This window comes from Camarhynchus parvulus, chromosome 7 (assembly GCF_901933205.1).
Source record: "Camarhynchus parvulus chromosome 7, STF_HiC, whole genome shotgun sequence".
Taxonomy (NCBI): Eukaryota; Metazoa; Chordata; class Aves; order Passeriformes; family Thraupidae; genus Camarhynchus; species Camarhynchus parvulus.
This window is the reverse complement of record NC_044577.1, coordinates 22603536-22624963: the sequence shown is the minus strand read 5'-3', so window position 1 is coordinate 22624963 and position 21428 is coordinate 22603536. Positions and strand designations below refer to the sequence as shown.

The following is a 21428-nucleotide window of genomic DNA, read 5'->3' as shown; positions in this document are numbered from 1 at the left end:
TGAGCCCCAGGCTCTGCCTGCCTCAGCAGTGGGGCCCCAGCTGTTCTGCAGCTGGGCTTCTGCTCACAACAGCAGGGGCTACAGGCAGGGGAGGGAGGCCAGCCTTGGAGCAGCGTGACCTTGGTTTTCCTATCCCAAATCAGTGTTTGTGCTGCACCAGGCCACAGCCCCCACTGAGTCTGCCCACAGGTTTTTTGAGGGAGTTGCCACACAAGTAAGACTGGGACTGTCTGGAAAACTGAAGTGTTTTATTTAGCAAGTGCAACTTTGCCCACATCCGTGGCTGCAGGGCCTCTGCAATGTGAGCTCTGCCACAGAGGTCCCAGCTGCCCCCTGCCCACACCGGGCACAGCCACAGCCCGGGGAGGGGGCATGGCCAGAGCCACATTTAAGGCACAGAGTGAATGACACCAACTGTTCTCTGCCAAAAAATCCCAACATGACCCCAGCAGCCGCTGCCAGCTCGCTGTGCCCAGGCAGGGCTGTGACACTCCGCTGCCAGCCCAATGCCATTGGCACAGCCTCCGTAAGCGGTGCCAGAGCTGGGCTAAACTGCCTCAACACTGGCAGCCAGTCCCCCCCACTGCCCTCAGAGCTTGTCGGGGGATGATCAAGGGAAGCCCTTTCCTTAGCAGCCTACAGGTAGGAATGCCAAAGCATTAAGAGTCACAGTAAGCAGACTATCCTGCACAGAGATCAGAGGAGGGGTGGGGGCAGCTGGAGAAGGACAGGAGGGGTTCCAGGGCTAATCCCGGCCCACCATCTGCAGGATGAAGGTGAAGATGTAGATGATGTCAGTGTAGATGGTGAGGGCACCATAGACATACTCCTCGGGGCTCAGCGTGTTCTTCCGGTTTCCCAGCACGAGTTGGGTGTCATAGGCAAGGAACTGCAGGGACAGAGGGTGTCAGGCAAGGAGCCAGGGGGAATTCCTCCCTCCCCAGTGCCCGCTCCAGCTCACCAGTGTGAAGGCGATGGCCCCGATGGCCGCGTACAGCATGTGGAGCCAGGGCACCTGCAGGGGAAGGGAGCACAGCAGGGTGAGCGGGGCTGCGGGCAGGCAGCAGGCGAGGCAGGGCACGTCCTGCCCGCTCCGGCTCCGGAGGAGCTGCTGCCGATGCTGACACACCCTCTCCCTGCAGGCAGGCTGCCTTCCACGGCTGGGACCACACCCTGCCTCCTGCAAAGGGACCACCCAAACCCCCTGCCGGCCCCAGCCCTGGGGACAGCCAACCGGGAACGCCCAGGGCTCCCCACAGCCCCTCTCTCCTTCCCACTCACGTATTTGAAGGAGAGGACGATGGCAGTGATGATCCCAGTCACCATGACCACGATGCCCAGCACGCAGAACAGCCCCGGACACGATGTAAAATCAACCTGATATGAAGGGGGACACACAAATGTCACAGGAGAGCCCAGGGCGTCCCCACTGACCAGCTCCCCACGCCTGGCCCATGGAGAGCAGGGCAGGGTGCATCCTGCTCCTTGCCTTGGTCTGGAAGCAGAAGATGGTCACAACGATGGCCACAATGGCGGTGATGAGCATGGCAATCAGGACAGCTTTCGTGTTGTACATGCTACAGACAAAGAAAGTCACCTCCCACTTCAGTATCCTCCTGCTACAGGGGTGTTGGAGACCCTCCCTCACAGCCCCAAGCCCTGAGCCCAAGGGACTGGAGCATCCCCTGGCTCCTGGCAGCCTCTCAGCTGAGCTGGCAGCATAGTGGGGGACAGGAGGGACCCCAGATTCTATAACCACAGGGTCCCCAGGGCATACCTGGCAATCGTGCCTGTCATCAGCCCCATGGCCAGCGTCTGTGGGAGAGAAGGGTGAGCTCACTAGGCTGCCCACCTGCCCACATGCCCTCCTATCCCTCCCAGCACACCCAGGGGAAGCTGGGGTGCCATGGGGGCACCACCAGGACCCCCTGCCAGTCCCAGCCCACTCACAAAGATGCTCAGCAGGATAATATTCCAGGGGAAGCGTCTCCTGAGGATGAAAGAGGAGAGAGGTAAGCTAGTGACAGCAACCATATCATGTCCCCTTGGCCCCCACCACCCAGAGGCAGCCCCAGGCAGGAACCTATCTTGATGCTCTGGAGACACCCCCCACACCCACACACCCACCCTGGGGGCCCTAGGGGCTCACCGGGGACCCTGGCAGCAGGCCAGCACCAGGTAGGTCACCAGGAACACAGCACTGCAAGGAGAGACAGCAGGTGTGAGCCCCACAGCCCCCACAGGATCAGCCTGGGAGGCTGGGGCGGTGGGGGCACGAGCTGGGGGGACACGGGCCAGCAGAGCCCCTACTCACTATGAGGCGTAGTAGACGGCAGCATTCCTCTGGACAAAGGAGCGGACAGGGTGGCTGTGGGACAGGAGGGACAAGTGTGAGGGAGAGGGGACAGCAGCTACTGTCCCCTCTGAACACCCCCGAGGAACGCAAGCTCCTCTTTTTCAGGAGGAACCCTCTACTCACACAAAGGTGAACACAGAGATGATTCCCACCGTCACCAGGAGCTGCAGGGAGATGATGGCATAGACCTGCAAGAGACAGGGGGGTCAGCACTTGGCCCCCCACCCTGACAGGGGCCCCAGTCCCTCGGGACTCACCTTGCGGATGAAGGCGTGCCGGACTTTCCTATCATCCCAGTCAACTGTTTGGAAGGCAGAGCCATCCCCAAGGCCGTTGTCACCTGTGGGGGACACCCCCCAGCACCAGGGTCAGCCATGCAGCCCCTCAGAGCACCCCTGTTTCTAGTGCCCTCCCCCAAATAAACCAAGGTGCCCCACTTACCGAACCGCATAGGCATGGAGGGCATGGCCATGCCGGGATGCGGGTACCCCCCTGACGCTGGGTACCCCCCTGGCTGCGGGTACCCCGCCCCCGCAGGGTACCCCCCAGGCTGCGGGTACCCCCCGGCATAGGGGGGGGGCTGGGGGTACCCGCCGGGGGGCGGGGGGTAGAGGGGGTTCTTGTCATCGTAGAGCGGGGGTGCGCTGGGATGTGACATGCCGGCTCCCTGCACCTCCCACGGGCACCTGCAGGGGACAGAAGGCGCGGGGCTTCAGCACAGCTCACCTGGGCAGGACCTGCTCCTGGTGAGTGGAGCCGCAGGGGCAGGGGTAGCCACAAAACCTCCCCCTCCCACTTTAATAGTGGCTCCTAATGAGTAAGGGCAAGGTGGCCTCAATGCCAGCAGGTCAATAAGAGACCAGGGATGTCCCTTGGCTGGGGCCACCCGCATTCCTGTGCCCTGAGTCCCCAGCACCGCGTCAGTGGCCAGCCTCGGGCAGGGCACCGCCACGCGCTGACTCAGGCTGCGCCGGGGCCGTGACCTTTCCAGAAGGGACCTGACCTCTCTGGCCGTGACCTTTCCACAAGGATCTGACCCCTCTGGCCATGAGCTTTCCAGAAGGGACCTGACCTCTCTGCTCTTTGAAGCCTGCCCTGAGATTGCCAGGGAAGAAGGAGCAACACCCCTGGCTGGTCTGTGGCTCCTGGTAGCACCACACTGACGACAAATGGCATCACCCTGCCAACTGCCTGGGATGGAAACACAGGCTCTGATCCTCATCACAGCCACGCAGATCTCACTGCCACTCCCATTTCAGGGGTGTCCCCCACCCAACAGCCGCATGCGTCACACAGGGGCTCCTGAACTCTGGAGTCCCCTTAGAAGGGGATGTGACACCCACATCACCTCTACAGGAGATGGACTCTTCCTCTGGGAGCGGAGTTGGGACCCCGCTGGGGCTGAGCTCCCCTCCTCGGCCACACCAGGCCCCCTCACAGAGCCCCCAGCAGCTGTGAGCAGGCAGCCCGGGCTCAAGGCCAGCTGGGCTTGGTCCCAGCAGGAGGAGGAGAAGGAAAGCAGGATCTCCAAGGCCAGGAAAACAACAGCGCTGCCAGCAGAGAGTGCCAGGCCTTTACCCACCTCCCACCCCCTCAGCACTGGCACCCCAGACCCCAGGAGGTGCCAGGACCCCCCACCACCCTCCTGCCCGCAGCGGTGATGTGATCTTGGGACTATCCCAGGGAAGGAACGAGGATCTGATGCTAACCAGGCCCAGGCTAGGAGGGGATTGGGCCCTTCCTCCTGTGTGACGCCAGTGCTTCCCACAGCCCGGGGCACACCCATGCCAGCCATGCTGGGAGAGCAGTTCCGTGTCTGTCCCTCCATCCCTCCTGTCACCCAGCTGTGCCAGCCACGGCAGAGCTGCCACAGTCACACTGCCCTTCCTCATCGCGATGACGACAGCACCAAAAATAAATAACCAGCGTGGCAGTGACCATGCGGACAGGAAGTTCACTTTCTCCACACTGGTTTCCCAGAAAGCACAGGGGACCCCTGGTACCACCTCAGCTCTGGGGCCAGGGAAGGGCCCAAAATAGGACCTTGACCCTAAGAAAGCCTCTGTGACTGACACTCAAGTTACGGGGGGACCAGAGTCCCCAGGCGGGAGCCCAGGTCTCTGGGGAAAGCACGGTGTGTTTGGCTGGCACCAGATCAGCAGGGTCCAACCCTGTGCCCGTGACCAGCACCTTGGGATTGCTACAGCCCCTCGGGACTGCTCCAGCCCCTCCTGTTTCCACCGCATTGGGGTAGCCTTGGGCACAGGGAAGGAACCAGCCTGACGGGTCCCAGCAGCTGCCACACCCAGGGAAGCAGGCAGCCGAACCGTCCTAGGTCCATGGCACTGCATGGTCCCGAAACTCAGGTCACCAGCTGGATGGTAGATGGCAACCCGGGGCCAGCTCAGCGGCATGGCACGGTCCCTGGGGACAGGGTGCTACTGTGCACTGGCACCATGACTCAGCACAGATAAGGCACATATAGCAGGCACATGGGGCACAGCCAACCATCATCCCTTCCACAATCTCATGGGTAGCAAAAGGTTCTGTCCCCACCATCCACCGTGGCACTCCTGCCAGGCGCGGGCCCCTGCCACAAGCTCCACAGGTTCCTGGGGGAAACACACCCACCTTAGGAGGGGATCATGGTTTGGGGCACGGGACAGAGCACCCCTCATTCAGGCTGCCTGAGAAAGCACCTCACTCTTGAAGAACTTGGAAGCTCCCACCAGTACAGCACGGGTTGGTACAACACAGCCTAGTATGGCACAGCAGAGTGGCACAGCCTGGCATGGCATGGCACAGCCTGGTACAGTACAACAGGGCACAGCTGCCTCCTGCAGCACAGCACGGCTCAGTACAGCACAATCCAACAGCACAGCACAACTTTTCCCGGCTTGGCCCAGGCCAGGCCAGTTGTGCTCAGTTGACATAAGAGGGTCAGCACGGCCCACCCCGGGCAGGATGTCCCTGCTGGCCCACACTGCTCACACACAACACAAGCTTGCTGGGGTTCGGCATCACCTCTCCCACACCCCTGCCCCTCTGCAAGCTCTCTCCCGGGGGCACAGACATGGGACAGAGGCGTCCTCCTGTGCCCCAGCCCCGGCACCCCCAACTACCAGTGCTGGTCCCCACGCACCCCCATGGTGTCACCCCCACACCTTGCCGAGCACAAACCTGCGCCCACCCCTCCCGAGACACCCCACGGGGTCCGTGAGGACACTCACGTCCGTGAGGACACCGTCCACAACACAAGCGTCGCTGCCCTCCCACGAACCACCCCGCACCACGCCCCAATCCCCTGCCACGCCATCGCGTGGGGTCCGGAAAACAGCGCCAGCGCTACAGAGGGACCCCGCGCGTAGGGGTCCCGTCCCCCCGCGTCCCTCCCCGCGGGACCGCGCTCCGTCCCCTCTCCTCCCGCCGCCGGACCCCAACCCGACGTGCCCCCACCCACTCCGGTGACAGGGGAGACGGCTGTCGCAGCGCGTCCCCGCTGTTAAGCGACCGGCCGCCCACCCCCCCAGTCCTCGTCGGCCTCCGGGACGCTCGGGAGAGCGCTGGGACAGCCCGTCGCCGGCTGTGGCACCGGAGGGCGCAGGGTCAGAGGGGTGAGGGGACGAAGCGGGCGGAGTGGAGTCGAGAGAACGAGGGGGACCGCCGGGGGTCGCGGGCGGGGCTCGGGAACGGCGGGGGTCGCGGAGCGGGGCGGGCCACCCTACCTGCTGCGCGCTGCTCCGCCGGGCTGCGGCCGCCGCCGGACGGGACGAGCCGGGACGGGTCGGACGGGGCGGGGGCAGCCACCGCCCACCGCGCCCCCCGCGGCGGCTCCGCGCTCTGCACCCGGGGCAGCCGGGACCGGCGGCGGGGCGCGCTGTCCCTCCCGCCTGTTGCTCCCGGGGCCGGACCCCGCTGCCCTCGCCCGTCCCCCCGGGATTTCTCTCCCGCCGCCTCTGACGTCACTCAGGGACCCCCTTCCTCACGCAATGACGTCAGCGGGGGGACACCCTCGCGGTGGCGGGGGGAATCCCCTCCTCTCGGGGGGTGACGCGAGCGCTGTGCCGAGCGTGTGCCCCCCCGCTCCCGGTGCCGCGGCGGGGCCGGCAGGGGCGCGGCGCGGCGGGCGCGTGACGCCGGTTGGCGGCATGGCCGCGGGGCCCGGCGGGGCGGCGGCGGCGGCGGCAGCGGCCGGGGCGCGCGGGCTCGGGGCCGCCTGCCTGCGCCTCCTCCGCCGCGCCCGCCGCGCCGCCGCCGCGCTCATGGCCTTCGCCGCCCCGCTGCTGTTCCGCCTGGGGTGAGTGAGCGAGAGAGCGAGCGAGCGGGCGGGGGCCGCTGCGAGACCCCCGCAGGGAGGCAGCCGCCACCGCCCGCCTTTGTGCTGCCGCCGGGAGGGAGGGCCCACCGCCTCCCTGCTTCTGCGGAGCCGCCCGGGGAGGAACCTCCGGCCGCGCCGGCCCGGAGAGACCGAGCTGGAGCTCAGCCCGCTCCGGCCGGGGGCGTGGGGGCGGGCGGTGTCAGCCCGGCCGCCGGGCCGGGGATCGGCCACCGGCTCCCCCCGCGCGGTGCCGGTCACCCTCCGTGCGGGGCGCCTTCTCTCGGATGTCACCGCTGACCTGCCCCGATGCCCCGGCCGTGGTCAGGCTACCCGGTGCTGGCAAGAGCCCCTGCTCCCCGGTTTCGGGCTCCCACCGCTACTGCAGGGATCGCTCCCGGTGTGCCATCCAGGGGTGCCCTCGGCCGGGAATGGGCTTTTCAACCCGGGTCTTTACATGCCCGTCATTGCACCATTCCCCGTCCCGTGCCAAATTGCTGCTGTACAAACGGGGAGGTCCCTCCGAGCGTTAAGTCTTTTGCACCCCCACATGCACGGGGGCATTTCTTGCCTCCCTTTTCCTCGGCCCATTCTCTCCTAATTCCCCGGACCATGGCAGGCTTGGGCACGTCCCCCTCCCGGAGCATGGGGAGGAACATCCAGCTCCAGCCCCTCCTGGTGAGCACCCCGCAGCAATGATCCCCCCCAGTCCTTGCTGCTCAAAGGAGCTGGAGGATGCCTTCTCGAGGAACCAATCCTGCCCTCACTACACATCTGGGGTGTGGGGTACACACACAACACCTGTAGTCCCCCCGAATGTGAAAGTGGCCCTGTATGTGTTCCCTGTGGGAGTCACAGCTCCGGCAGTATTCCCCTTCCCAAGTAGGCTCCTTAGGGGAACTAGGGTTTAATGCCTAGGGGTGTCTGCCCTCCCTAGGTACAGCCTGTACGCCCGCACACGCCTGGGCTACCTGTTCTACCAGCGGCAGGTGAAGAAGGCGCGGGAGCGGTACCCGCACGGCCACTCCGTGCCCCAGCCCTACTGCTTCCCTGGTGAGTCCTGGCAGCCTCTCCCACACCTCGGCCCTGCAGTGCCCCCAGCGCCGGCGCTTTGGGCTGGGCAGGGGCTGCCATCCCCGAACTGCCCGAGGCATGTTTAACTAAGGATTTGATGTAACATGTGGGGAGTTTGACCTGGACTCCCCCTTTTCCAGCTGGGGGGGATCATGCCCTGATTGTGTCTCTTCCCCACCAGGGGTGAAAATCCTGCCCATTCCCGTACTCTCCAACAACTACAGCTACCTGGTCATCGACACTGGCTCCAGCCAAGCGGCCGTCATCGACCCCTCTGACCCCCTGGCTGTACAGGTGAGAGCCCCACAACCACTCTGACGGGGTGTTTGGCTGTCTCCAGGTGAGGGGGTGCCATGTCTCTGTATTTGGGGTTAGAGAGGAGCAAATTTGCCCCTAATCTGCAGCCCTTAGTGCCCAAGGCAAGACTGGATAGTGACAGGGCAGCTGGGAGAGATAGGGTTTAGGGAGGAAACTGGTACTCGGGTTCTCTGTCCCCCCTTATCTCTCTGTCCACATTTCTTCCCCAGGCTGCCATCGAAGAAGAGGGGGTGATGCTGGAAGCCATATTCTGCACACACAAACACTGGTAAGGGGCAAGAGGAGGCTCTGGAAGGCTTGGTAGCTGCTGTGAAGGCAGCCCCACCTGAGGTGACCCCCAGCCCTGCCCCATTTAGTGGGGGGAGTGTGAGGGGGTACATTTGGGGTCTCTGACCTCCCTGTCTGCAGGGACCACAGCGGAGGGAACGAGGCGCTCTGCCAGAAGCACAGCTCCTGCAGGGTGTATGGCAGCGCTCTCGATGCCATCCCACGGCTCACCAAGTAAGTCCTGCACCCCCTTAGCACCCCTGTAAATGTGGGGGGCCTCATTCCCAACCACCACTGTCTGCAGCACTCACCCAGCAGTCCATCCCCCCAGTTCCACGATGGACAGAGACCTGGCACGCTCCTGACACCGCTGTGTGGGAAGGGTTGCCAGGGGAGGTGCTGGGGCTAGGGGAGCACCCTGACGGTGCCCCCTGTTCCCGGCACAGCCCACTTGCAGACAGGGAGAAGGTGGCCGTGGGCTGCCTGACCTTCGAGGCACTCGCCACTCCTGGCCACACTGTGGGCCACATGGTCTATGTGCTGGATGGGGGCCCCTTCGGCAGCCCCCCCTGCCTCTTCTCTGGAGACCTCCTTTTCCTCGCTGGCTGTGGTGAGTGCACCTGACCCCAGACAGGGGGTTGGGGGTTTATCCCATCCTGGCATGGCTTAGGGGTTCCCCCCAGACCCCCCCATGACAGGCAGTTGTGTGGGGGTGCAGGCAGGCCGTTTGAGGGCTCCCCTGAGACCATGCTGGCCTCCCTGGACGTGGCTGTGAGCTTGGGCGAGGACACGCTGCTTTGGCCAGGTGAGTGTCCCCAGCAGCAGGGCAGAGCTGCTGCTGTCCCCTAGTCCCACTGCCAAGGGGGAGAGCCGGGTGGGGGTGATGCTAAGGGCTGCATGTTGGCATCCACAGGCCACGAATACGCACTGGAGTGCCTGACCTTCGCCAGCCTCCTGGAGCTGGACAATGCCGCGCTGGAGCAGAAGCTGCAGTGGGCGGTGCAGCAACGCCAGGAGAAGAGGAGCACGGTGAGGCATGAGGGTCCCTGGGGGCAGCACCCACCACCCCAACCCCTCACGGGGTTCCCTTGGCAGGGATGCTGCACCCCAACACCCTCTTGGCATGGGGGGTGCCATAGGGGCAGGGGGCTCTGGGGGCGTTCCCAGCTCCCTGCCGGGGGTGCTGCCTCCAGCAGGGGAGCTGAGCTGCTGCCCCCACAGTGCCCCTCCACGCTGGGGGAGGAGCAGACCTACAACCCCTTCCTGCGGACCCACCGGCCCGAGCTGCAGGAGGCGCTGGGACTGTGGCAGGCCGCGGGGGAGGATCCCGACGCCTTCCGTGCCCGTGTCCTCAAGGAGGTGCGGAGGCGCAAGGACCTCTACCAAGCCACCTAGATGTGCCCCCCCTGCCTGGGCCCGCCCTTTCCACAGGGCAGGGTGATGGCTGGGTACAGGGGCCCCAAGACTGTGTGGTTTGTTTGGCTGTGAATCTCCCTCCTGGGGTGCAGAGCTGGGGGAGGGGGAAGAGTGGACACCCCCTTGAGTGGGCACCCCATAAGTGATCCTTGCCTTTGCTCCCTCCACCTTGGGGGTCACCAGCTGTCACATAGAAGCACCTCAATCCCCTCTCGGGGGGTCTGTAGCCCCCCACTTCACTGCTGGGGCTATAGGAATGGCACCAAGGGCTTCTCCTACAATTTCCCCCCACTCCCCCGTTTTTCTGGGAGTCTCCAATTTCCCCTCCACCACTACCACCTCTCAGTCCCCTCCCCTTAAGCCCCCAGTGTTGTGAATCTCCTTTGTGGGGGCTGGGATGGAGCCAGCAAGGGGAGGCGGGCCGGCAGTACTACCTCCAGGCACGGGGCTCCCATCCTTGACGCCGGAGCCCCCCCTGTACGCACACACACGCACACACACGCTGGGACGGGGCCAGAGGGTCGCACTGCTGGGCTGTGGGGCGTGCTGCTTCGCTGGGGATCGGAGCCACAATCACCCCCACGCCCCAAATAAAAGACTGGATCAATTTTACACCTGTTCGTCCTTTTGTCTCCCCTCCGTGAGGACCCCCCGGCGCTAAACCCCGCGGCGGGGCGCGGCCCCTTTAAGGGGAGGAGCCAGGGCGTTGCCGGGGTGACGGAGACGCGTCGGGGGCACCGGGTGGGTCCGGCAGGGCGGGGACCGGGGGGACCGACCGGGGCTGGGGGCTGCGGAGGCGAGGTGGGTGTCACTGCCCCCCAGCGTCACGCGTGGGGCGGTACCGCGGCTCGGGGGAGCCCCGCCGCCCCCTCACTGAGACCCCGGCAGCAGGAGCCCCAGGCGAGGCATGGAGCCCCCTCCCGAGCGCCCGCGGGACTGCCCGAGCGTGGCGGACACTGCTGCCGAGTTCCTGAGCCTCATCGGTGCGTGCCTCCTGCAGGCCCCCTCGTCCTGCCACGCCGGGAGAGTGAGGGATTGAGAGTGGGGGGTAAATGGCGAGGGGCTCGGCCCAGCCTGCGGGGGGGATGGAGACAGGGAGGGGCACTGGGCAGGGGCGACAGTCCCTTCGGGAGGGAGTGACCGGAGTGACCAGAGTGACCATCTCCTCGCGGTCACTGTCCCTCTGTGCTGGGGTCACCACTGTCCCTCTGTGCAGGGCTGAAGGAGCTGGAGCGGTGCCTGTTTGCTGAGACGCTGGCAGTGGTGGCCCTGGGGGCCTCACCAAGGGACAAGGCACAGGGCCAGTGGTGGATGGCAGCCCAGTGGGCACCCTACCAGCAGGAAGGTGCGCCGGTGCAGAGCTGCGTCCTGGTGCAAACCAGGTTCCGAGGCAAGCAGAATGGTGTGCCTGCCTCCAGCAGCCTCAAAGGTGAGCCAGGGGTGGCCTTTGGGGGGTTCCTTCCTCCCCAGGGCTGGAACATCCCCATCCACCAGCCCCCAGGGCTGGGAATGGGGACAGTGCCATCCAACGGGATCGGCTGAGCATGGCTTTGCTCTGCCAGCCTATGTGACCTGGCAGCTGGAGACCCTGGAGCAGGAGCAGCAGGAGTGCCTGGAGGTGACTGATATGGCGGTGGCATGTCCCCTTCCCTGTGTCCTACCCGCTGCCCTGGGGTGTGCCCTGCAGTGGTGCCCTCCTGGGGGCTGTGCCCCCTGCAAGGCTGCTGTGGGTAGCCTGGTGTCCCTTGTCATGCTTAGACTCCAGCTCTGCCGCACCAGCCTGGTCCCCATCCCCTCTGGGTGGCAGCTGGGGTGGGGAGTTTCCCACAATGCATCTGCTGTGGTACCCGACTGACAGCGGGGCCGGGGTCGCCCCCTCAGAGGAGGGGCGGGCTCTGCCCTCCACCCCGTGCCTCCCACCCCTCCCGCAGCTCACACCCCACCCCACCGAGAAGAGGACCCACATTGTGAGCCACGAGCACGGGATGACGGTGACCAGAACCCTGCAGGAGGGAGGGGTGAGGCTGAGGGCAGGGTGACATCCTGGGAGGGGGCAGCACAGCTGGCCTGTGTCACCGGGGCTGCCCAGCTCGGGGGGTGGCTGTCCCTGGGGATGCAGGACAGCATCTGTGGCTGTCCCATGAGGCAGGCAGGTCTCTCTGCAGGCAGAGCCACAGTGCCACAGCTTCTCGTACGGCCGGGCCAGGCTGCGGGCGCGGCTGCTGGAGGGCGCCAGCCTCCTGCTGCTGCGGGTGCTGGCCCGCCGGCACACAATGCCCCCCGGCCTCGTCTTCCCAGCCATCAACAGCGAGGGCGACCTCTGCACCTTCAGCTATGTGAGCCGCCAGCGGGAGGGCCTGTGGGATGGGCGGGTCTGGGTCAGGCTGGGACACCAGGGTGGGATGCGGGAAGTGGGAATGGGCAGAATGTGGCGGACAGCATGGGGGACACGTGGGGATGGCAGCTGGGGGCAGGGGTGACTGAGCCAAGGCTGAGCGCTGGCTGTACCGCCCCCAGTCTGCCCTGGGCATCCAGCGGCAGGCGGTGGGCTCGGCAGAGACCGAGGTGTTCGTGATCCGCCGAGCCGTGCGCGCCAGCACAGGCGCCCCCAGCGTGTGGCACGGCAGCTTCCTGCCCAGCGGGTAAGGGCAGCGCTCCCAGGGGCACCCAGCCCTGCCAGGCTCGAGGGACCCACGCTGGGAAGGTCAAGGGCTCTGCTTTCCCTCTCAGGCATCTGGCCCAGCTGATGCAGATTGGCTCCCCGGTGCTGATGGTTCTCCGGGATGAGTCCATCCTCAGCAAGTCAGGTACTGAGCAGGGGAGGCTGGTGCTCCCCCAGCACAGGCAGCCCCTCCCCGCTGTCTGGCAGTCCAGGGGCAACACCCTTCCCTGCCTTTCTGCCGGCAGGTAGGTTTGAGCCCCAGCTCCCCTTCCCCAAAGAACCCCTGGACTGGGAGGAGGACATGGAGCTCTACTCCTATTTCCTGGACAGGAAGGTAAGATGGGTGAACATGGGGACAAGGGGACCTGGGGCTGTGCCAGTCTCCAGCAGGGTGTCCCCTGGTGTGCCCAGGAGGCACACAGAGGGGGCAGGGGACCACCATCCTTCCTCACACCCTCCCAAGTGTGGGAAAGGACCCGGGCTCCTGTCCCCCTCACCCTGGCACAGTGCCCAGGGGGGAAATGTGTGTTCGTGCCCACCCCACCCATTCTGTCCACCCCACTGCAGGAGGAGCTGCAACTCTCCCATGCTGCCTACCTCCAGCAGCACCCCGAGGTGCGGGCACTGCTGTCTGACTTCCTCCAGGCATTGCTCCACCAGCAGCCACACGACACCATCGCCTTTGCCACGGAATTCTTCGCCCACCAGAGGCCCATTGGGAGCCCCTTTGCCTCCACTGGTGCTGCCAACCCCCTCCCCAGCTCCTCAGCTGGCCCCCCTCCAGCTAACAGCAAATAAAGCAGCCAGCACTGCCTGCCCAGTCTTGTTTGCTTTGGAGAAACTGAGGCTCAGGGAGGGCAGGTGGAGCTGAGCTGTGTGCTGGAGCCCCACCATGCCTTCTGGTGGGACCCTGTCCCTCTCCCAGCTGCTCCAGCCCTCGCTTAGGGGGTGGGGGTGCCTGGGACACACTGTGGAGCAGGGCCGGGCTCACACCCCTGCACCTGCCAGCACCCCACGTGTTCCTGGGGGACACCCCTTGCCCACCTCCCTGTGGGACGCAGCCTGGCTGGCAGAAGGGTACCTGCTTTTGTTGGCACAGCTTGACACCGCAACGCTGGCACTCCATCCTTGGTGTGATGTGAGCACCCTGTGCCCCAGAGCCCGCCTGGCTGGGTGCTTCCCCAGCAGCCAAGGCTGCATTTTGATCTCCTTGTGCAACACGTGCCTGCTTCCTCCTCACTCCCACTTGTATGGCATTTCCCCTACTCCCGTGGGGCCAGCCCTCCCTTCTCGCCCTGTGGGACACTGTCCCCACAGTCACCCCGGCAGAGCCTTTGGCATGTGACGGACAGTGACACACAGACGTGCTCCCACACCGCGGTGAGGGAGCCTCGTGTTTGCACGTGTGTGAGGCAAAGGGGAGGGGAAGGGAGGGGAGGGAAGGGGCCTCCTGGCACGGGAGGAGGGGGGGAACCGAGACTGTGTGTGCTCATAAGGGTAGGGAAGGAGCACTTCCTTCTCCTATCCTCCTCCTGTCCTCCTGAGGAGGGGGAGGGATGACACAACTGCGGGGGGTCCTTTAAAGGCAGGGCAGCGGGCACTGCGCTCAGAGCTGAAACCAGGAAGCCTCAGCACTGTGGCTGGATCGGGTCCACCCATGGCATCACTGGAACCAGGTGAGCCTCACAACACTTCTTGGGCCCCCTTGTGCCTCCTTTCATCCCCTAGACCCCCTTCCCTCCACCCTGGGACCCCTGGCTGTGCTCCATCTTTCAGTGGGCACCATCCCCCCCAGCCTGTCCTGGATTCCCCACCTGCCCCATCCTCTGTTCCCTCAAGCCTGGCAATGTGATTCCACCAATTCCCAGGATGCAGGTGGGCTGCAAAGAGGGGATTAGGACCAGTACCAGCTTCTTGTCCTCACTCTATGCCCATCCAGCAGCAGGAGCTGGAGTCCCCTCCTGTCCCTGCTGCCCAGAAATGCACTTGGCTCTTGGACTGCTGAAGATGGGGCTCATACCAGGGGTTTAAGGGACACCTGAGCTGGAGATGGCATCTGATCCCTTTGGGTAGCTTTTGGTAGATCCCAAATAGCCATCCTCATGCCCCCCCTGGAAAACTGGTGCTTTTCCCTCATGGGGTTCATCAGACAGGGTCAGGCAGGACTGAAGGAAGCTGGTACCAGGGCTGCCAGCCCACCAGTGTCCTTGTCCCCCTGGCAGGCTGCCACCTCCCTTCCTCTTCCTTGTCCCCCTCAGGCCTCACCAGGTCCCTGAACAGGGGCCCCGTGCCCGCAGAGCGCCCTGGCACCCGGGACCAGACCTCCCTGGATGAGCTCATCAGCATCCCCAAGGGCAGCGGGGTAGGTGCTGCACGGCTCTCTCAGGGAGGGCAGGGGAACGGGACAGTGCTGCAGGGAGCTGGAGCTGGGGAGGCAAAGGGCCACTGCAGTGGGGAATACGTGTCTTGGTCATGCTCTGGGGACGTGCCCCCAGCTCCCCACACCCACCTCAGGCAAGTCACAGCCCTAGGCTGAGTATTTCCATGCTTAGAGTTTTCCAGATGGAGAAATTGAGACAACAAGGCAAGGTGCTACCCAGCCACAAGGATCACCCCACTGTTCACACACCACTCCTGGGCCACCCAGGATGAGCCCAGTGGGGCTCCCCAAGGCTGCTTGCACCCCACCAGCTCCCCCATCCTTGTCTGGTCTCGGGGCAGTGGAACAGAGAAGGGGAAGGAACTATTCCCTAGTCAGGAGGACTAGCAAAAGCAGAGGACAGCAGTGGAATCCCACGGGATGCAATTAATAGTGCCTGACAGCCCTGGGACCCCCTGCAAACCGCTGTCCAATGGGTCAGAGGGGGCTCACTGCCCCTCCAGCACTGCTGCTGACAGGGAGAGGCTGGGGGCAGCATTCCCTCTCCAAAGCTGTCAGGAAAATGAGCTCCGTGTGCTGAACACATCCGTGCGGGCAGCGCCGGGCCAAGGGGGCTGGATGTGCAATCCGGAGACCCTGGCTTTGAACAGAGCTCCTGGCTCTGACCTGCTGCCTTGTCCCAGCCCGGGTTCAGCTTCAGGAAACTCTGGGCTTTCACCGGTCCCGGCTTCCTCATGAGCATCGCCTACTTGGACCCAGGCAACGTGGAGTCAGACCTGCAGGGCGGGGCACTGGCGGGATTCAAGGTGAGCCGGCCCCGGGCTCAGGAAGCAGGCGGGGGTTTCGTAACCTCTCCAGCGCCAACGGCCGCCCCTGGCAGCTGGCAGCCGCAGCCCGGGAGCAGGAAGGGCACGGGGGCCTCGGCACAGGGGGAGGACACCCAGGGGTGCCGGGGGGCGCCCCTCTGACTGGGCTGGGAGAGCACCTGCACCCCCTCTCTTCCCTGCAACCCTGGCTGAACCGGGGTCCTGCCCAGCACACCCAGTCCCTGCTGCCTGCCTCCTGCCCCCCAGCTGCTGTGGGTGCTGCTGTGGGCCACCGTCCTGGGGCTGCTGTGCCAGCGCCTCGCCATCCGTCTGGGCGTGGTGACCGGGAAGGACCTGGGCGAGATTTGCTACCTCTATTACCCCAAGGTGAGCAGCCACGGGGAGTGACAGGCTGGGACCCTGTGCTTGGGCTGGTGACAGGCCTTGCAGGGCTGGAGAGGAGCAGGAAGATGTTGTGAGAGATCTGCCTCTCTCAGGGGCTCCCCAAAGCCCCCCAAGCCCCCGCCTAGCCCCCACACCCCTGCAGTGCAGGGCCCAGGGTGAGAGGGGGTAAGCAGCTCCCTCAGTGTCCCGGTGCGACCTGGGGACACACGAGAGCGTCCCCGCGGGAGTCAGCCCAGGCGTGGGGCCGCAACGCGAAGCTGAGACGCGGGAAAGACGCGGGAAAGCCTGAGCGTGTTGGGGCAGAAAGTGGAGGGAGCTCCAGAGGAGGGATCACATGACAGAGGAGGGGAAAGTTGAGGGTCTAAGTGTCAAAATCTTGATTGGGGGAATGAGCAAGGAGACGCTGGCTGGTCCCCAAAAGGAGGGTTGGATGCATCCCTCTGCCCCATCTCCCCCAAACCCCCCTATCTAGACAGACAGATCCTATCCTCAGCTCTCACTGGGGCAGGGATGAGGAGGGGGGAACAGGCTTGGATTCAGCACCCACCTTTCATCCTGTGTTGTGAAAGAAGCTGAGAGGGGTCTGCCGGGGTCCCCATGCTGCTCTGCTACAGCCTGGAGACAGGGATTTGCCCCCAGGAGCTGTGCTAGCTTGCCCGGAGCTAGGCATCACTGTGGGCTCAGGCACCGCTGTGGGTTCAGGCACCTCTGTCCCCTCCAGGTGCCCCGTGTGCTGCTCTGGCTCATGATTGAGATTGCCATCATCGGCTCGGACATGCAGGAGGTGATTGGGACAGCCATTGCCTTCAGCCTGCTCTCAGCTGGCCGGTGAGCCTCCCCACAGGCACCCCCAGCATCCCCTTGGCCCTGCTCCACAGAGGGCCGTGTATCTAATCCCAGCCCTGGCCATCCTGCAGCATCCCCCTCTGGGCTGGGGTCCTTATCACCATCGTGGACACCCTCTTCTTCCTCTTCCTCGATAAGTATGGTGAGTGCCAGGATGAGGGATGGGGGTGCTGTCACTGCCCGTGTGGCACCAGTGTCCCCTGCTCTGTTCCACCCCATCTCTTGACCTCTCTAGGGCTCCGCAAACTGGAGGCTTTCTTCGGCCTCCTCATCACCATCATGGCCCTGACCTTTGGCTATGAGGTGAAGGGGGGAGCTGGGGACAACCCTTTTCCTGCAAGGCTGGCAAGGGACCCCGCCACACGGTGTCCCCATGCTCCCAGCCTGTGCTAGGGGGGTGGCAGCTCACAGTGCCCCCTCTCACTGCTTCCCAGTACGTGGTGGTGAGGCCAAGGCAGGAGGAGGTGCTGAAGGGCATTTTCCTGCCCAGCTGCCCGGGCTGCGGGCGAAAGGAGCTGCTGCAGGCCATGGGCATCATCGGCGCCATCATCATGCCCCATAACATCTTCCTGCACTCCTCCCTGGTCAAGGTGAGATCAAGGCACTGCCACAGGCACTGTTCTGCCAGGGTGCCTCAGGGTGCACTTGGTGGGGACCAGATGGCCCTGGCTGTGGGACAGGGTTGCTCACATGACCCCATGTCACCCATGCCACTGGCCATGCCCAGACACGGGTGATCGACCGCTCCAAGAAGGAGGCAGTGCAGGAGGCCAATATGTATTTCCTGACCGAGTCCTGCCTGGCCCTCTTTGTCTCCTTCCTCATCAACCTCTTTGTCATGGCTGTCTTCGGCGAGGCTTTCTACCACCAGCGAAACGAGGACGTGGTGAGTGTCACCTCATGGCCACAGGGAGAGGGGAGAGGGCAGCTGTGCCCAGATGTGGACACGGGTGGGACCAGCATCCCCTGGGGACTGCACATTCTCCTTCCCTGAGAGGTGATGTGTGGGGGTCCCCTGTGCCTGTGGGGGCTGCTGGGTGGCTGTCACCCTCGTGCCTGCCATGCCTTACAGCACAACAAGTGCATCAACAGCAGCATCAGTCACTACGCCGGCATCTTCCCCAGCAACAACGAGACAGTCTCTGTGGATATCTACCAGGGGGTGAGTGCCACCAGGCTGTGTCCAGTGAGCTTCCATTCCCATTTGGGGGATATGTCACTCTCCCCATCGAGCCCTGGGGCTGGGGGCGGTTATAACCCCACTAGAGATCCGGGAGCTGATGGGAATGCCTGGGGTGGGGGACACTTTAGGGTGCCCACCGGAGTGTCCCTACACAGGGTGTCATCCTGGGCTGCTATTTCGGGGCGGTGGCACTGTACATCTGGGGCATCGGGATCCTGGCAGCAGGACAGAGCTCCACAATGACCGGCACTTACGCAGGGCAGTTCGTCATGGAGGTGAGAGACAGGAATGCTGGCCCTGGTCCCCAAGGGAGGGGCTGAGAGCAGGGAAATCACAGGTGAGCCCTGGGCACAGGGGTTCCATGGGCAGCACAGTCCCCCAGGAGTGTTTGGAATTGCCCACCATTCCTGCAGGGAGCTGGTGGGCGGCAGCTTGCTAGCACCAGCGTCCCTGTTCCCCAGGAGGTGAATGGAGACAGTGCCCACCCACTGCACCCTGTGGGTGCCCCACGCAATGTTTCCCTAATTAATTAGATCCTCTGTTAACGAGTCGGAGCTGACACCTAGTGGGGCCCTGCAGCCCTGCAGGAGCCCGCTCAGCGCCCTGGCACCAAGGAGGGGGAGATGCCGCCCATGTTCCCCCCAGCCCGGGTTTTGGGGGGACACAGGCACAGCGAGGGCGCGGGCTCTGCCGTGTTCCAGGGCTTCCTGCAGCTCCGCTGGTCCCGCTTCACCCGGGTGCTCCTCACGCGCTCCTTTGCCATCCTGCCCACGGTCTTGGTGGCCGCTTTCAAGGACGTCAGCCACCTCACAGGCATGAATGACCTGCTCAACGTCCTGCAGAGCATCCTGGTAAGGGGGTGGGAGGGCATCACCTGCCCCCAGCACCCCGGCCTGGCAGGCATGACGTCCTCATCCCGCTCTCCTTTCAGCTGCCTTTTGCCGTCCTGCCTGTGCTCACCTTCACCAGCCTGCACCCGCTCATGCGGGATTTCAGCAACAGCCTGTGAGTGCTGGGGCACGGGGAGGCACACAGGAGGCAGAGCAGGGAGCTCTGGCTGCAGGCACCTTCCCTTTGGCCCATCCTGCCCCCCCAAACCCTGCCATGGGGCAATTAGGGTACAGACATTGGAGGGGTATGTTCATTCCCACCTGCCCAGGGCAGCCAGAGCGGAACAGACCCCATCACTACCCTCATCATCCTCCTCCCAATGACACATCTGGTTCCTTGGGCACCCCTGGACCCTCAGCATCCTCCTGGCACTGCCAGCCCTGGATTTGGAAGGTGGCCAAAATCCACACCTAGAGCCACAACCACGGGGTGAAATATAGCTGTGGGGTGCAGAGATGTTCCAGTTGGGGTCTGGTTCAAACTCAGTTCCCCCAGCCCTCTGTGTCCAGTGGCGCACAGGGTGGGGGCCCTGCCCTGGCACTGATGCCCACTGCCCTGCTCGCAGCCCGGGGAAGGTGCTGATGACCCTCATAACGGGGCTGGTCTGCGCCATCAACATTTACTTCGTGGTGGACTTTTTGCCAACACTGCATGGCCTGGAGTACCACATTCCCCTGAGCCTGCTACTGGCTGCCTACGTGGCTTTTGTCGCCTACCTGGTAGGGCTGGCACTGCGGGACAGGGGTGGGACAGTGGCCCTGCTGCGTGCTCGTCCACCTGTCCCCTTTGTCCCTGCAGATCTGGACATGCAGCATCGCACACGGAGCCCGGTTCCTGGCCCGGGGCCACCACAGCCGCTTCAATTTCGGTCTGACCCTCGACCCGACAGAGACACGGTGACAGATCCCATCCCTGCTTGTTATCCCCACGTCCCTGCCCGGCGCGGCCGCCTGGATACGGATTTGCTGCCACTCCGAGTCCGGGCACGTTTTAGTCAGAGATGCACCCAGCAAGGAGAGGGTTAACAGACAGGCAGACCTCCCCCCAGGATCTGAGATCTCAGCGCTTCTTCCCACCTCCAACCCCCGCCAATTCCGGGGTGCTGGTGCTGGCTGGATGCGAGGGGAGTGGGATAGAGCGGGACATTCACTCCTCCATTGGCACAGACGCTCCAGCGAATGAGCCGCGTCGGAGACTTCCTCTGCTCATTACTGCCGGGAACGGCCGGCCCCTGGGACCGCTAATCACCCGGGGACCGCTAATTACCGCGGGGACCGCTAACCACCCCCCGCCGCCCGGGACCGGCCCCATCCCCACGGGGGGCTCCGAAACTCGGGGGGCGGGGGACGGCTGATAAACGGCGCGTTTGGAACCCGGCCTCGGCCTCGCTGCTGCTGCTGCGCGGCCGCGGTGTGGGGCGGGAACCCCCGGGCCCACCCGTACCCCGGGGGCCGCCCCTTTGCCCCGGGCGGGGGAGTGGCCGGGGTTGCCAACGCGTGGGGGCTCGGCGCCAGCTTTTCGCATTCCCCCGGGGGGAGCGGGGCGCTGGGCCCCCCCCCGTGCCCCCTCCGCCCCGGATGCCCCGTTTCCCGCCCGCCGGTACCGCCGGATGCGGATGCGAAGCCGCCCGGGTCCCGCACGGCGGGCGGGGGTCCCGGCGCGCTCGGCCCCGCCGCGGTTCGCCCTTGCGAGACGCTCCCTGGCCGTTTCAAGGCTCCCCCCTCTCCCCAGGACCCCCACCCCAAAATCCCCCGTCCCGACCCCCTTCCCGACCCGCTGCTGGAGGGGGAATTCTGGGGTCGGGCACCCCCCCAGCCCGTGCCCCCCACCCCGGGAAGGGACCCCCCCCCCCGCTCCCGGGGGCCGCGCTTGTTTATGTGAAGAATGTCCCCTTCCTTAAAAGGGCGATGGCGGACGGGGTGGGGCGGTGCCTCCCCCGCCTCCGCGGCGGCCCGGCCTGAAGGAGGGGCCAGAGCTGTGGGGCCCGCTGAAAGGCGGGGGCTCCCCGAAAGGCGGGGGCTCCCCCGAGCCGAGCCGCGGCAGGAGGAGCAGGAGACGCTCCTGGCTCGGGGTGCACCTGCCCGGGGGTACAAGCCTTGGGGGGGTCACCAAGGGGACCAAGGGGTAGGGGGGCAGCGCGGTGGTCCTCAGTGGGTGGAAGGCTGGGCAGACTGGGGTCTGCCTGCGGGGTTTGCTGTTCTCCAGCTGGAATCTGCAACCCGGAGCACCCTCAGCCCAGGGACACCTGCCTCCAGCCAACCCTCAGGAGAAGCGTCCCACTCCAAGACCTATCTCTGTGGTCCCTTGGCCATGGGGCTGCTCTTGGTGGGGCACAGCTCCCAGGGCCAGGGCTGGCTTGAAGAACAGGGGAAAGCATCCAGGACCCCAGTCTAGGAGCAGCGGGGTGGCACAGAAAGGTCCCTGAGTGCCCGACTGAGTGGAGCCTGATGTTTTTCTGCCTTGTTCCCGCACCCTGCAGCCCAAATAATCCAGCTGGGCGCTGCCTACT

The 21428-nt window shown here is 64.9% G+C and overlaps 4 protein-coding genes across 6 annotated transcripts; 3 read left to right on the top strand and 1 right to left on the bottom strand.

Moving 5' to 3' along the window:
- Positions 1 to 231: 231 nt before the first annotated feature.
- On the bottom strand, positions 232 to 6349 carry TMBIM1 (transmembrane BAX inhibitor motif containing 1). The gene is made up of 12 exons (XM_030952624.1): positions 6082 to 6349; positions 2798 to 3042; positions 2614 to 2696; positions 2480 to 2544; positions 2315 to 2368; positions 2150 to 2200; positions 1951 to 1990; positions 1778 to 1815; positions 1490 to 1577; positions 1282 to 1377; positions 962 to 1015; positions 232 to 889 (listed from the first exon to the last, which is right to left on the bottom strand). Exons 2-12 carry the CDS (start codon positions 3012 to 3014, stop codon positions 746 to 748), a joined length of 930 nt encoding a protein of 309 aa, XP_030808484.1. The 5' UTR covers positions 3015 to 3042; positions 6082 to 6349; the 3' UTR covers positions 232 to 745.
- Positions 6350 to 6599: 250 nt separating this feature from the next.
- LOC115905905 (probable hydrolase PNKD) lies at positions 6600 to 10416 on the top strand. The gene is made up of 9 exons (XM_030952623.1): positions 6600 to 6653; positions 7609 to 7724; positions 7927 to 8039; positions 8273 to 8331; positions 8472 to 8564; positions 8777 to 8940; positions 9049 to 9135; positions 9244 to 9359; positions 9552 to 10416. The coding sequence occupies exons 1-9, from the start codon at positions 6619 to 6621 to the stop codon at positions 9723 to 9725; spliced, it is 957 nt and encodes a 318-aa protein (XP_030808483.1). The 5' UTR covers positions 6600 to 6618; the 3' UTR covers positions 9726 to 10416.
- Positions 10417 to 10531: 115 nt separating this feature from the next.
- On the top strand, positions 10532 to 13210 carry CATIP (ciliogenesis associated TTC17 interacting protein). 3 transcript variants are annotated; one of them, XM_030952565.1, is made up of 9 exons: positions 10532 to 10729; positions 10963 to 11175; positions 11309 to 11364; positions 11678 to 11764; positions 11912 to 12082; positions 12264 to 12388; positions 12477 to 12553; positions 12654 to 12742; positions 12976 to 13210. In XM_030952565.1, exons 1-9 carry the CDS (start codon positions 10654 to 10656, stop codon positions 13204 to 13206), a joined length of 1125 nt encoding a protein of 374 aa, XP_030808425.1. In that variant the 5' UTR covers positions 10532 to 10653; the 3' UTR covers positions 13207 to 13210. The 3 variants fall into 3 exon arrangements, with proteins under 3 accessions (XP_030808425.1, XP_030808424.1, XP_030808426.1); XM_030952564.1 differs by having other exon boundaries at positions 12651 to 12742; XM_030952566.1 differs by lacking the exon at positions 11912 to 12082 and having other exon boundaries at positions 12651 to 12742.
- A 705-nt stretch (positions 13211 to 13915) lies between these two features.
- SLC11A1 (solute carrier family 11 member 1) lies at positions 13916 to 19924 on the top strand. The gene is made up of 15 exons (XM_030952391.1): positions 13916 to 14084; positions 14667 to 14770; positions 15472 to 15594; positions 15862 to 15981; positions 16721 to 16827; positions 16917 to 16987; positions 17081 to 17148; positions 17280 to 17435; positions 17573 to 17731; positions 17918 to 18007; positions 18184 to 18303; positions 18730 to 18879; positions 18960 to 19033; positions 19485 to 19638; positions 19718 to 19924. Exons 1-15 carry the CDS (start codon positions 14066 to 14068, stop codon positions 19817 to 19819), a joined length of 1617 nt encoding a protein of 538 aa, XP_030808251.1. The 5' UTR covers positions 13916 to 14065; the 3' UTR covers positions 19820 to 19924.
- Positions 19925 to 21428: the final 1504 nt, after the last annotated feature.

Bases quoted from the DNA above. Each gene is read 5' to 3' on its own strand.
- TMBIM1 (XM_030952624.1), bottom strand. From the start codon at position 3,014: ATGTCACATCCCAGCGCACCCCCGCTCTACGATGACAAGAACCCCCTC. The intron at 1,816-1,950 runs GTGAGTGGGCTG...TCTCTCCCACAG, and splicing joins TTATCCTGCTGAGCATCTTT to ACGCTGGCCATGGGGCTGAT. The intron at 1,578-1,777 runs GTATGCCCTGGG...CTTTGTCTGTAG, and splicing joins ATGACAGGCACGATTGCCAG to CATGTACAACACGAAAGCTG.
- LOC115905905 (XM_030952623.1), top strand. From the start codon at position 6,619: ATGGCCTTCGCCGCCCCGCTGCTGTTCCGCCTGGG. The intron at 8,040-8,272 runs GTGAGAGCCCCA...TTTCTTCCCCAG, and splicing joins CTGACCCCCTGGCTGTACAG to GCTGCCATCGAAGAAGAGGG. The intron at 9,136-9,243 runs GTGAGTGTCCCC...TGGCATCCACAG, and splicing joins GGACACGCTGCTTTGGCCAG to GCCACGAATACGCACTGGAG.
- CATIP (XM_030952564.1), top strand. From the start codon at position 10,654: ATGGAGCCCCCTCCCGAGCGCCCGCGGGACTGCCCGAGCGTGGCGGAC. The intron at 10,730-10,962 runs GTGCGTGCCTCC...CCCTCTGTGCAG, and splicing joins CGAGTTCCTGAGCCTCATCG to GGCTGAAGGAGCTGGAGCGG. The intron at 11,365-11,677 runs GTGACTGATATG...CCCCTCCCGCAG, and splicing joins AGCAGCAGGAGTGCCTGGAG to CTCACACCCCACCCCACCGA.
- SLC11A1 (XM_030952391.1), top strand. The intron at 17,149-17,279 runs GTGAAGGGGGGA...ACTGCTTCCCAG, and splicing joins CCCTGACCTTTGGCTATGAG to TACGTGGTGGTGAGGCCAAG. The intron at 19,034-19,484 runs GTGAGTGCTGGG...CCCTGCTCGCAG, and splicing joins CGGGATTTCAGCAACAGCCT to CCCGGGGAAGGTGCTGATGA.